The sequence below is a fragment of the Pelophylax lessonae genome, assembly GCF_965119305.1.
Source record: "Pelophylax lessonae genome assembly, chromosome: 11".
Taxonomy (NCBI): domain Eukaryota; kingdom Metazoa; phylum Chordata; class Amphibia; order Anura; family Ranidae; genus Pelophylax; species Pelophylax lessonae.
In genome coordinates this window covers 90878194-90891559 of record NC_138778.1, presented here as the reverse complement: position 1 = coordinate 90891559, position 13366 = coordinate 90878194, and the positions used below count along the sequence as shown (strand labels likewise).

Below are 13366 nucleotides of genomic sequence, written 5' to 3'. Positions count from 1 at the left end.
CCCATGTGCATCATTGGTGCAAAGGAAATACTATATCAATGTGATATGTAGTTGTGTAGTATGGATACAGTGGTGCACACACTTATGGCTTAGTAAATCCTGTTTTTCATATGATAATGATGTGTCTTCAATCTTATAATTTGTCTATGTATGTATCTAGCTATCTATTTTATTTGTTTCTGTTGGTTGAACTACATGGACTTGTGTCTTTTTCTATCTATCTATCTATCTATCTATCTATCTATCTATCTATCTATCTATCTATCTATCTATCTATCTATCTATCTATCTTATTCTATCTCTCTATCTATCTATCTATCTATCTCCCTATCTATCTATCTTATTCTATCTCTCTATCTCTCTATCTATCTATCTATCTATCTATCTATCTATCTATCTATCTATCTATCTATCTATCTATCTATCTATCTTATTCTATCTCTCTATCTATCTATCTATCTATCTATCTATCTATCTATCTATCTATCTATCTATCTATCTATCTATCTATCTATCTATCTATCTATCTATCTTATTCTATCTATCTATCTATCTATCTATCTATCTATCTATCTATCTATCTATCTATCTATCTATCTATCTATCTATCTATCCATCCATCCATCCATCCATCCATCCATCTATCTATCTATCTATCTATCTATCTATCTATCTATCTATCTATCTATCTATCTATCTATCTTAATCTATCTATCTATCTATTCAGCTAATATCTTTGTTTCTTTTATATTTTATCTATATGTCTGGTAATGAGCAATCTATTATCAATCTTTCCCTACAACAGAGAAATGCACAGTTGCATGGCATGTGTAATGAATTCACATACCCATGTCCTGTCTATAAAAGGCACCAAGCTGTGTCCTAACCCTTCTTTTATTTCCCCCTAATAAAAAAAAAAAAAAAGCCAATCTCTCTGCTGTATCTTAAATAAGCCCCACTTTCCTCCCATATCTGGGCACTCAATCCCCCTCCCTCTAAATTGCCTATTTATAACTTCCCCATTCTCCCGTGTCTACTAATTTGGGCACACACCCTCTATCTTAAGTGGGCAAGTCAGCGTGCCCCCCTTCTCGGTGTGTGCATACCTCTGCCCCATTTTGCAGCGCTTACACAGAACTGGAGACTGTAAGAATATATATTCCTCTCTTCTTTCTTTCTTTCTCTCTTTCTTTTTTTTTTAGAAGAGTGACAGATGGTAAGTCCTCCCCCCCTAGGGACCCAAATCTCCCTCAATCCAACCGCACGTCAATCAGAGGCTCCCGTGTGATCGCTCCCGCGGATGACGTGCCAACCATATGGCCTGGCATCAGAGCTGGTACCATGACTCGGTAGACATGCCACCCTCTCCTCCTTTTGGATTGCACTCTGAAGGAGCCTGAGAACCTCAAGGAGACTCTTCTACTCCCAGAAGATGCTGCGAACCATGTCATAAATTTCTTTAGCGCCTTGCTCTGGAGGTAAGTTGGGAGCAGAGGAGGCTTGGAGAAAGGGAAGACACAGAACCTCTTCCCCTATTTCATGGCATCCACCATCCACCTTTCTGAGGGGCACGGATGGGGGGCACCTCGGATGGACTGGGACTCCCCGGCAATTTCATCCGCTTTTTCTTTTTTTTTCCTTTGCTGGGAGCTTACAGGATCTTCGCATACTCTTATTGAATGACAGGGGTTGTTGGCAAAGGAAATACAATGCCCTCCAATTCTGATCTTATCGCTCCTTCTTTAATCAGATATACAAGTATTTGGGATATGTACTGATTGTTCTAATATATGTATATACACAAACTTGCTATATAATATATTTAAACACTATATAAATCAATTTTATATATATATATATATATATATATATATATATATATATATATATATATATATATAATGTGTGTGTATATATTTTATATATATATATATATATATATATATATATATATATATAGGCAATGCATTGCATTTTTGCACACATTTGTATTCAGCTCGGCAGATTTTTATTCTGCGATGTAAATGTAAATCTATATACATGCTTGAATACAAATTATACAGCAGTTTGCAATAACAGAAAGGTGTTTTTGACCTGCGAACATTCCAGCATGTCATTTTAAAGATTCGTTTTCATTTGTTTTAAATTTCTACAGATTTCCCTAGTTTAGAGAGACAACAATAGCTGTCATTAGGTCATGGTATTTCTCTCCTGTAGACACTATAGAGAAGTCGGTGTCTATATTGTGTCTGTGGAGGTGTCTGTCAGTCTGAACCATCTGTGAGCTCTGTCTGTATGCTCCCCACCTAACCAATATCGTAGAAATGCCCCATCACGCCGTACAAACATAGGGGCAGGGAAATGGGGATCCTGTAATGAAATAATAATTGGATCTATCAACATTATTTGACAGGGTTTAATTTGGAACGGTAATGGCTAAATTGAAAGACAATTAATTCTAATCATGCTCAGTAAGAATGACTTGTTTTTATAGGGTTGGGTGTCTTATATCATAGGGATATATTGTTGTGATATATTCTTAGCACACAGATAAAAGGATAGGCTAAGCTATGGAATGGCACATAGAGAAGAGTCAAACCAGATGTGATAATATTTTGGAGTATATTGATGATCAAGCTCTTTAAGGGATCTCCAGTTTGTCTATGAGGTATGCAAAGGAGACATGACAGTGACACTTGTGCTCTATAAGTACATTATCGAATTGCAGTCTCCTATATTCATGTGCAAAAAATATATATAGATATATATATTTCTGAAACCACCGTTAAAAATAGTTACATAAACTAGTAAATATTATACTATCTACCTAACTATTTAATATATAGCATTTATTTGTTGCTAATGAGCAGTATGTCCTTAATGCATAGGCAGCCATTATTAAATAATTATGCACACCTTGCTTTAACACTTTTCTCCCATATATAATCCCTTTTTGGTGTGATTGCTACGTCCCATTGTTGTCACCCTGGCCTATATTACATATAGAGCATTCTCGTGCCACCATGCTTTTTGCATTAATGTACTAGCACAAATCGATACGCTTTAATATGAATAATGCAATTGACTGGTGGTACAATAATTAATATTTGGCTTATGATCGTGTTTGCTATATGTTTGTCTACATTGTTTTACATGAAGTTGAGCATGTATGGTGAGTTTTTACATATACAAACATATTATATATATTTTAAACAGACCACAGATGCAGAAATCTAGGTGGCAAGGTAGTTTATCCAGGAGATATAATTGTAATATCTACCTTACTCATATAGATAGGATTAATCGACATGATTCAGTTTTTTAAAACAACCTTTTAACAATTTTTAAATGTTTATTTTCGTAAGTGAGACTGTGTTTATATCCAATGCACCTTGATATTAGTGAGACTGGGGTTATTATATCCAATGCACCTTGGTATTAGTGAGACTGTGGTTACATCCAATGCACCTTGATATTAGTGACACATATCCAATGCACCTTGATATTAGTGACACTGTGGTTATATCCAATGCACCTTGATATTAGTGAGACTGTGGTTATATCCAATGCACCTTGATATTAGTGACACATATCCAATGCACCTTGATATTAGTGACACATATCCAATGCACCTTGATATTAGTGACACTGTGGTTATATCCAATACACCTTGATATTAGTGAGACTGTGGTTATAGCCAATGCACCTTTACATTAGTGAGGCTGTGGTTATATCCAATGCACCTTGATATTAGTGGCACATATCCAATGCACCTTGATATTAGTGACACATATCCAATGCACCTTGATATTAGTGACACATATCCAATGCACCTTGATATTAGTGACACTGTGGTTATATCCAATGCACCTTGATATTAGTGAGACTGTGGTTATATCCAATGCACCTTGATATTAGTGACACATATCCAATGCACCTTGATATTAGTGACACATATCCAATGCACCTTGATATTAGTGACACTGTGGTTATATCCAATACACCTTGATATTAGTGAGACTGTGGTTATAGCCAATGCACCTTTACATTAGTGAGGCTGTGGTTATATCCAATGCACCTTGATATTAGTGGCACATATCCAATGCACCTTGATATTAGTGACACATATCCAATGCACCTTGATATTAGTGACACATATCCAATGCACCTTGATATTAGTGAGACTGCGGTCATTATATCCAATGCACCTTGATATTAGTGACACATATCCAATGCACCTTGATATTAGTGACACATATCCAATGCACCTTGATATTAGTGACACTGTGGTTATATCCAATGCACCTTGATATTAATGAGACTGTGGTTAGATCCAATGCACCTTGATATTAGGGACACTGTGGTTATATCCAATGCACCTTGATATTAATGAGACTGTGGTTAGATCCAATGCACCTTGATATTAATGAGACTGACATTCCCAGTAGCAGATTTGTGGTGTTGACGTTGTGTGTGTTTTGTCCCCAGCAATCATGTTGACCAGGCTGTTCAGCGACACCAGTCTGATTCCTGAGGTGCAGAAATTTGCCTCCTGGACAGATGATTGTGACGAGGACATCAGCGACAAGGATGAGAGAAGTGAGAAAAGCCTGCAGGATGTCCATACAGAGGGATCTCTAAGTGAAAGCAAGGACGATGGAGATATTGGTGGGGAAGATGATGAGGAGGAAGAAGAGGATGAAGGGACAGAGGACAATGAGGGGGACAGGCCCAAAAAACGAGGGCCGAAAAAGAGAAAAATGACCAAGGCCAGGATGGAGAGGTCAAAGGTGAGGAGGCAGAAGGCCAACGCACGAGAGAGAAATCGCATGCACGACCTCAATTCTGCACTGGACAATCTCAGGAAGGTCGTTCCATGCTACTCCAAGACCCAGAAGCTGTCCAAAATTGAGACCCTCAGGCTTGCTAAGAACTACATCTGGGCCCTTTCTGAGATCTTAAGGTCTGGGAAAAGGCCTGATCTAGTTGCCTATGTGCAAACCTTGTGCAAGGGTCTTTCTCAGCCCACCACCAACCTGGTGGCCGGCTGTCTGCAGCTGAACTCCAGGAATTTCCTGACTGAGCAAGGTCAAGATGCTGGGAGGTATCATGGGCCGAATTCTTCTTTTGCCATGCACCCTTACTCTTACCAGTGCTCCCGGCTCTCAGGCTCCCAGTGCCAGTCAAGTTCAATAGCCAGCTCCCATGCTCTGCGAAGCCATGGCTACTGTGGCACCTATGATTCCATCTATGGTAACACATCTCCAGACTATAACAGCTCTGAGTATGATGCCCCTTTAAGCCCACCACTGTGCATTAATGGCAACTTCTCCCTCAAACAGGACTCATCCCCGGACCACGATAAAAACTACCACTACTCTATGCACTACTCTACCATGCCAGGCTCCAGGCCTTCTGGGCACAGCCTGCTGTTTGGATCTTCTGGGATGCGCAGTGGAGTCCACTCTGAGAACCTGTTGCCTTATGATATGCACGTCCACCACGATAGGGCCCCCATGTATGAAGAACTTAATGCTTTTTTCCATAACTGACCAATCCTGTTCCAACTTTCTCATGTGTGACTGACTGTACAACTTGTGCCAAGAAATTTGGAAGAACCAGTGGGGCAACAGGGCCTGGTGGACAATTTTTTCATGCAGCCAAATTTATGATGCTGGAACTTCTGTCCTACATTTGAGTTCAATTTGGAGACCCATGTGTTGTTCCTAATGACCCTGCCATCCTAGAGTCATGAGATTTGTTTGGTGGCCCCAATGTAGGCCACCCAGCAGATTGGGCTGCCGCACAATTCTACATTTTCTTGAGTTAATCTAATATCTGAACAATCATAACTTAAGCAGAAACATCAAAATTTTGATGTTCTGTAATTTATTGCATTGGAACAATACACTCTTGACCCCAAAGCTTGCACATTGTGAGGCATATCCACGCCCTCCCACCTGTTCACAACCATTCCATGAAGGTCATAGATACCTGCATTCACATCATGTTTGCACATAGAATGTAATCTGGGTTTAAGCACTTGCTTATTATATATGATAAAATTATAGGTGTGTCCCCTCCGCCATATTTTAGCGTGCAGAAGCTAATTACGCGCTTACAAAACCTTTGGATCCGCCCCCGAGATGCTCTTAATTATTTTGCTGTATCACAACACAGCTAAAAGTCAACCAATGTTGTTGTAGTTAGAATTGTGTTATCAATCAAATCATTCGACAACCCTGCAATAGTTTAGAATATATATATATATATATATATATATATATATATATATATATATATATATATGTATATATATCATGCATAACAAAACAAAATTGATCAAAACCGATTCTAATCCCAACTGTCCCTAGTTCCTTCTTACAATCTGCAGATCCACCGGCAAAAGAAAATCAAAAAAAAAATCTAAATTCTAATTCAGTGCAGAAATATTTTTTTCAAGCAATAAAATGCAAAAAAAAAAAACGTAGGAAGAAATAGAAAACAAACGGAAAATCTATGCAAAATATAAATTTAAATTTATATAAAGTTTATTGTAATGGGGACCAAGCAAACTCTTATAATGTGCAATTTCTAGTGAACCATTTAACTTGGCCAAGAGGAGCTTACAGCAATGCCATGCAGCCCCTCTGGCAATCAAAAGGTTAAACGGACACGTGACATACATTTCCGTCTCCTACAAACAAACAAAAAAAAAAAAACTTTGTTGTTAACCACTAAATGTTATTTTATAAACTGTGTGTTAATATATATGTTTTTAAATGTCTGAAAAAGATTTTTACATGCCGAAAATATTTTTTTTCTCGTTGTGCATGGGAAGAAGGACACGAAAGGAGAGGGGAAAAAAGCAATATGCAAAATGTATTTTTTTCACCTGCCCTAATTTATGTTTACGCATATTTATTTTTTCTTTTTATTATTTATGTCATACATTTTGTGTATTTATTTTAATATCCAATCATAAAAGTGCATTAGAAGGTATTAGTATTCCATGCACATTCATTAAAATTTCAGTGCATTTTTTATTTAATAATGTATTTATTGAATGATGTATTTATTTATCTGTGCCACCTGATCAAATAATGTCTATATTGTTATTATTATTTTTGTATGTAATTTTTTTAACGCTTACACTTCCAGAACAGCAACGTCTGATATGTGTTGACGATTTTTAAACTTGTAGAGAAAAAAAAAAAATGGTCAGTTAGTGCGTGGGGGGCACAAGACGTGTTGTGTATGTGTCAATTTTAACTCAGATTAATAAATATTAAAACAAGACATTTTGGAATGTGTTCATTTGAATTGTCCTAAAAAGTCCACTTATTTTCCTTTGGCTACAGACTACTACTGATGAGGGGTAGAAAGTTCATGGTGTGCTGTTATTTAGGTGTAGGAATATCCAGTCCAACGATATAAGCCCTGCTGAAACAGCTGGGAGTCTCCTGTGCCTGGTTTAACTTGTAATTAAAAGGCTTTATAGAGGGCAATTAATAAATATTGAACATTTGTCATATTTGCTGGGCATCAGGGGATAAACAAAATGGCTATTCCTCTGGGCTGAAAGCAATAAACGACAAATAGAATAGAGAGAGGGTGCAGATGGTATCTAGGATGCCTTGGGTGGGCAAAGCCCTAGCAAATTTACAGAAAAAAAAAATGCTCGGCTTACTATGAAATAAAAAAGCAAACAAAAATAAATAAAAAATAATATACATAATAAAAGATACAAATCTGGAAATAAAAAATAAAAAAAATACTGTATAGCTGATTCGAGTAATTCATACTGACAGCTCCCTAAGGGTGGGTAAGGGAATACGTTGCACTAGTAGAGATCAGGGCATCTTTACTACCAACAAAAGCAAGAATCGTGTGCAGACTTTGATAGCAAGTGGAAGGGCAGTGTAAGGGTCTGAGGGGTGACTGTCATCTCGTTTGTTGCAGGGGTCTCAGAACACCCCATAACAGATGTTCTCTGCCTGTAGCGGGAATAGACTGGAGACCGCTGGGGCTGCAATGTGCGGGAGGCATCTGGAGCTGTCCAGACTGTTGGTGCTGAAACATCACATCCCACACAGGAGTGCACTAAGGCGTACTGTACATGGACTACTGCCTGCCTGGGAGATGTATAGACCCACCGCCGTCCAAAAAAAAAAAAAAATACACACACTTTAGCCATCATGGTCAAAAGCAATATTATGAATAAATCCACAAAACCTTTATCACGACCATCATTTTTAAATCACACTGGTCTGAAAATAACTGTCACTTAAAAATAAAAAAAAATACCATCCTTAACCTGGTGTGTTAGCTTTGTAAATTAAAACAAAACACACACACACACCTTGTAGCTAGTCTTATGAATTTGCAGCTGCATAACATTTAGTCATTGGACTCAACTGAAAAAAAGCTGTCACTTAAAAAAAGGATACTGATCCTTGTGCTGATGTGTTAGCTTTGTAAATTGAACCCAATAAGTATCCTTTTTTTAAGTGACAGCTATTTTCAGTTGAGTCCAATGCACTCTGAAAATTACAGGGTGCCAGGCTGGTGGTAAAGCTTTGTGCATTAAGTCTATTAGGTTCAAGGAAACATTTCTCTTTTATCCTCCAAAATAGAGCACTTTCGGCACGAGTCTATATCATAAAAAAATGCAGTATTTCACAGTTCAAATATTCTCACATTTCACACACAGGTGTAGACAACACACAAAAGGCAATCGCATATGGAAAGATATGCAATGTGTTAACTCCTCGAGGTGGTTCGTAGGCCTTTACTAACAGCTAAGAGCAATTGGTGAAGTTTCTATAACCTATAACAGCCAATCCAAAATAATAATAACAAAAGAAGTTGCTGTAAGCTGCTAGAATTGTATTATTGATCCGAGCAGGGAGCAGTAATGGTACACAAAGAGCACTAAAGCCATGAAAACCAGTCGGTTTTCGGTCTATGGTGTGTACATGGTGCCCATGGTGTGTCTATGGTGTCTATGGTGTGTCTATAGTGTCTATGGTGAGTGGATCAGTGAAACATAAATTCTGATTGGTTCCTATACATTACTAGACTTTGCAGCTTGCTTTGTTGAACCTAAACCAAAAATCGTATGCATTCCTACGGTTTAGGTCTATTTTTCATGAAGTGCCAAATAGGCAGCTAGTTCAAAAAGATGCCTCAGTACATGAAACCCACTTTGCCATGAAGGGATGCACAAATCCGACCTGAACACCCTAAACAATACTGCTACTAAAGAACAACCATTTCACATACAGATCAAAATCACCTGAACTTGAATGTATGACGTCATATGGGCGCACAAGCCTTATCTGTACCTGAAACTACTGGACAAGATCTAAAAAGAAAACAATTACAATGTAGTATTGCAATGTATCAATTTTTTTTTTTGACATTTCATTTTGAACTGATCAAGGAAATCTTCTAACTTAGAAAAAAAACTGTCATAAGGCAAATTCTCACTATGCAGTATTGTGATACGTTATGGTATTACACGAATTTCCTGACAGGAGAAGTAGATTAGTATTTTTGACATACTAGAGAAGTAATCTGGTGATCCTACCACTGATCACGATCACGTAACAAATATATATGCAACTATGTAACTGTGAGAACTAAGGTAAACAAGAAAAACACTTTTGTATCATTTCATTGACAGTATGTAATACCCAAAAAATACAAGCAAGGAAATTAATTTACCAATTAGCATACGAATATCTGCATACCGAAAATGAGTACAGGATTATCAACCCTTCTACCCGAATCAATTGAATCTATAGGAACTTAATTAATTAGCCCACCCTTCTGCATAGGTAGAAACATATCTGATCAATTACATAATTAATTAAATAGATACCTCACTGGTTTGTCCAGAATATGTGACATGTGCTTACCTCCACAAAGTAATCACATAAATGTTAACCTGTTAGTCCTATTGAACTTAAACTAGAAACGAACCTCTAGTCTTATTGAACTTAAACTAGAAACTAACCCCTACTGGGTTTACCAAAACATTCAAAAGGCTGAATGTCAATGTGAAATATGTGGATCTTTCGTTGATCTGTTTGCAGTAAACATAAATCTGACTGGTTAGTTATACTTGCGTTTTGCGCTCACTTATTAATAAGTCTCTTTATCTCCCTAAGGTCAAAGGGAACCCACACATTATTTTTTTCTGAGAAACTGATTCCTCCATGCAGACAGCACAAGTACTATTTTAAGGAGTTTATTAGTCCAGCTACATCAGAACATGATGAAGAGGCAGTAGAGTGAAATTTCCAAAAGTGGTTTTATACCAACATTTATTAACACATGCTTGTATCGCAGGAAGGATGGCAATGGCATAGTGTTTCTGTATTGGGCATCGAATGGGCAGTGAAGACAGCACCGCCTGCATAGCAACCAACCTATAGCTAACTTACCCGGTCTGTTTTAGAAGGAGAGCTTTTCTCCAGACAAAGAGGAACCATACAGGAAAGAAAGAGAGACAGGCAGATAGGAGAGGAACTTGGAAATGATCACAGAACTTGGCAGAAGGAGAGAGGACATATGTAGCCCCTGTGGGTACAGGAGACTGAAGTTAGACATTGTTGGCTCCCTCAGGGGGATGGGGTCTTCTCAAAATGCCAACATTTGTTTCTTTAGCGCCTTAACCCCTTCCAGGGCCTGATCATCTTTTGCTTTAAATGCCTATATATAGATAGATAGATAGATAGATAGATAGATAGATAGATAGATAGATATGAGATCCATATACACACATATATATATATATATATATATATATATATATATATATATATATATATATATATATATATATATATATATATATAGATATAGATATAGATATATATATAGATACATAGATATATATACTCCTCAAACCCAAGAGGCAGAGGGGTGACAATCATAATTACAAGATAAAGACAGAGTAGGAAAAAGACAGTCAAGATAGGTAGGTTGGTAGTCCGAATTGGACAAATGGATAAAATTATTAAATATGCCAACCATAAAAAAGAAAGAAAGAAAGAAAGAAAGAAAGAAAGAAAGAAAGAAAGAAAGAAAGAAAGAAAGAAAGAAAGAAAGAAAGAAAGAATCAAAAAGAGTGGACGTTGCATAGGTAGATAGATAGTAGATAGATAGATAGATAGATAGATAGATAGATAGATAGATAGATAGATAGATAGATAGATAGAAAATAAGACATAAGTCCATCTAGTAGTTCAACCAACAGAAATAAACATGATCATGAAATAATGGTAGGCGTATCTCTGTTTGTAATATAGATTTTTCTGTATATATAAAATTAAACATTTAAGTCTCGATTTACATAATGTAGCTCTCTTTTTCTTAATAATCAATATCCACAAATATATGATATCCCTTTGTGTTTTATTTATTTATTTATTTATTTCAGAGTATTGGTATAAGGTATTGCTATGTTCACATTCCAATAGCCACAGGTGCAGCAGACAATGGGACACACAAAACCTCTGACCGGCCCTTCGCCTCCTTTGCCCGGTGTAAGCAGAGTTAAGTTTCCTCTCCTCTGCCCGGTGTAAGCAGAGTTAAGTTTCCTCTCCTCTGCCTGGTGTAAGCAGAGAGTAAAGTTTCTCCTCCTCTGCCCGATGTAAGCAGAGTTAAGTTTCCTCTCCTCTGCCTGGTGTAAGCAGTGAGTTAAGTTTCGCCTCCTCTGCGATATAAGCAGAGTTAAGTTCCCTCTCCTCTGCCCGGTGTAAGCAGAGTTAAGTTTCGCCCCCTCATCCCGGTGTAAGCAGAGTTAAGTTTCGCCTCCTCTGCCCGGTGTAAGCAGAGTTAAGTTTCGTCTCCTCTGTCCGGTGTAAGCAGAGAGTTAAGTTTCTTCTCCTCTGCCCGGTGTAAGCAGAGTTACGTTTGCCTCCTCTGCCTGGTGTAAGCAGAGTTAAGTTTCGCCTCCTCTGCCCGTGTAAGCAGAGATAAGTTTCTCCTTTTATGCCCGGTATAAGCAGATAGTTAACTTTCGTCTCCTCTGCCCGGTGTAAGCAGAGTTAAGTTTCTCCTTCTATGCCCGGTGTAAGCAGAGTTAGGTTTCTCCTTCTATGCCCGGTGTAAGCAGAAAGTTAAGTTTCGTCTCCTCTGCCCGGTGTAAGCAGAGTTAGGTTTCTCCATCTATGTTACGTTTCGCCTCCTCTGTCCGGTGTAAGCAGTGAGTAAGTTGACGCAGATGTGCAGAGATTGCGGTTTCAGCACTATGGACAGCGGACATCGCAGAAATAGCGCTAATCGGCTGTCAGCGCACCGTCTAAACCTGACATTTTTATGCATAAAAACTAGGGATCATTCCACACTGAAAAAGACAGAATATGTATTATGAAGAACAAACTTTGTTCCCTATTAATAATAGAACACGTCAATGTATCAATGTAATAGAAATGTACAAACAAATGTATGTGCAGACCGCAAATTATAAACGCAGTTATTTTTGTGCATGTGATAAACTTATCATTTTGCATTCAACAAGCACGCTGATAAAGTTAGGGTATAACAGTATATAATACAATAAAATAATGCATGTACAAAGGTTTTTAGAGGTGTTCTTAGAAGCAACAGATGAATGAAATATAAAATAAAATTGGGCTCTACCAAGCAGCGGGTACGATACATAGTACAAATTATTGTTGCCAGCTCTAAGGGGGGCATTGGACTGTATAGCAAGCTTGTCTGAGCACAGAGGCCTCTCATCAGGGGGGGATATGCCAGGGTGTGTCCGGTGCCAAGTACATGTCAAGGGGCACTGCTGGGAGGAGCATGGCTTCCATTCAGCAATTCAGACATCTGTGCACCTACCTCTAATGGATCTCAGTAACAACGGGAATTGGGGGGACCGACGCCAGGTTTTATTAAACAAAAAAATAAATAAAGACATAAATATATAAATAAACAGCCAAATAAACGAAGAGCAAAATTCCTGTCTATGGGCAATAAAAAAAAAATAAAAATGTATATACATTAAATGTAGACGATCAAAGTAAATACAATTACAAGCTATAAGATAAAAGATAACAACAGGCAAAAATTAGTAATAATAAGACTTAAAAATAAAAATAATAAGGCTTAAAAAATAATAATAAGTGACCATAAAGAACAAATATTAAAAATCATTTATAATAAACAGCATAAATAAATAAATATATGGTTAGTTTATGCATATTTGCATATACATCATTCTACAGATAAATGTGGTTAATAATGAAACTGGGTGAACGATAATAAACCATATAGTTATACAATATACATAGAAAAATAGAAAAATGATCTCTTGCACAGTATTTATTTTCAAATGATAACGCCACTC

At 37.3% G+C, this 13366-nt stretch overlaps 1 protein-coding gene across 1 annotated transcript; it reads left to right on the top strand.

The window, feature by feature from the left end:
- Positions 1-1143: 1143 nt before the first annotated feature.
- Positions 1144-6114, top strand: NEUROD2 (neuronal differentiation 2). The gene is made up of 2 exons (XM_082272608.1): positions 1144-1478; positions 4489-6114. The coding sequence occupies exon 2, from the start codon at positions 4494-4496 to the stop codon at positions 5550-5552; it is 1059 nt and encodes a 352-aa protein (XP_082128734.1). The 5' UTR covers positions 1144-1478; positions 4489-4493; the 3' UTR covers positions 5553-6114.
- The last annotated feature ends 7252 nt before the right edge of the window (positions 6115-13366 follow it).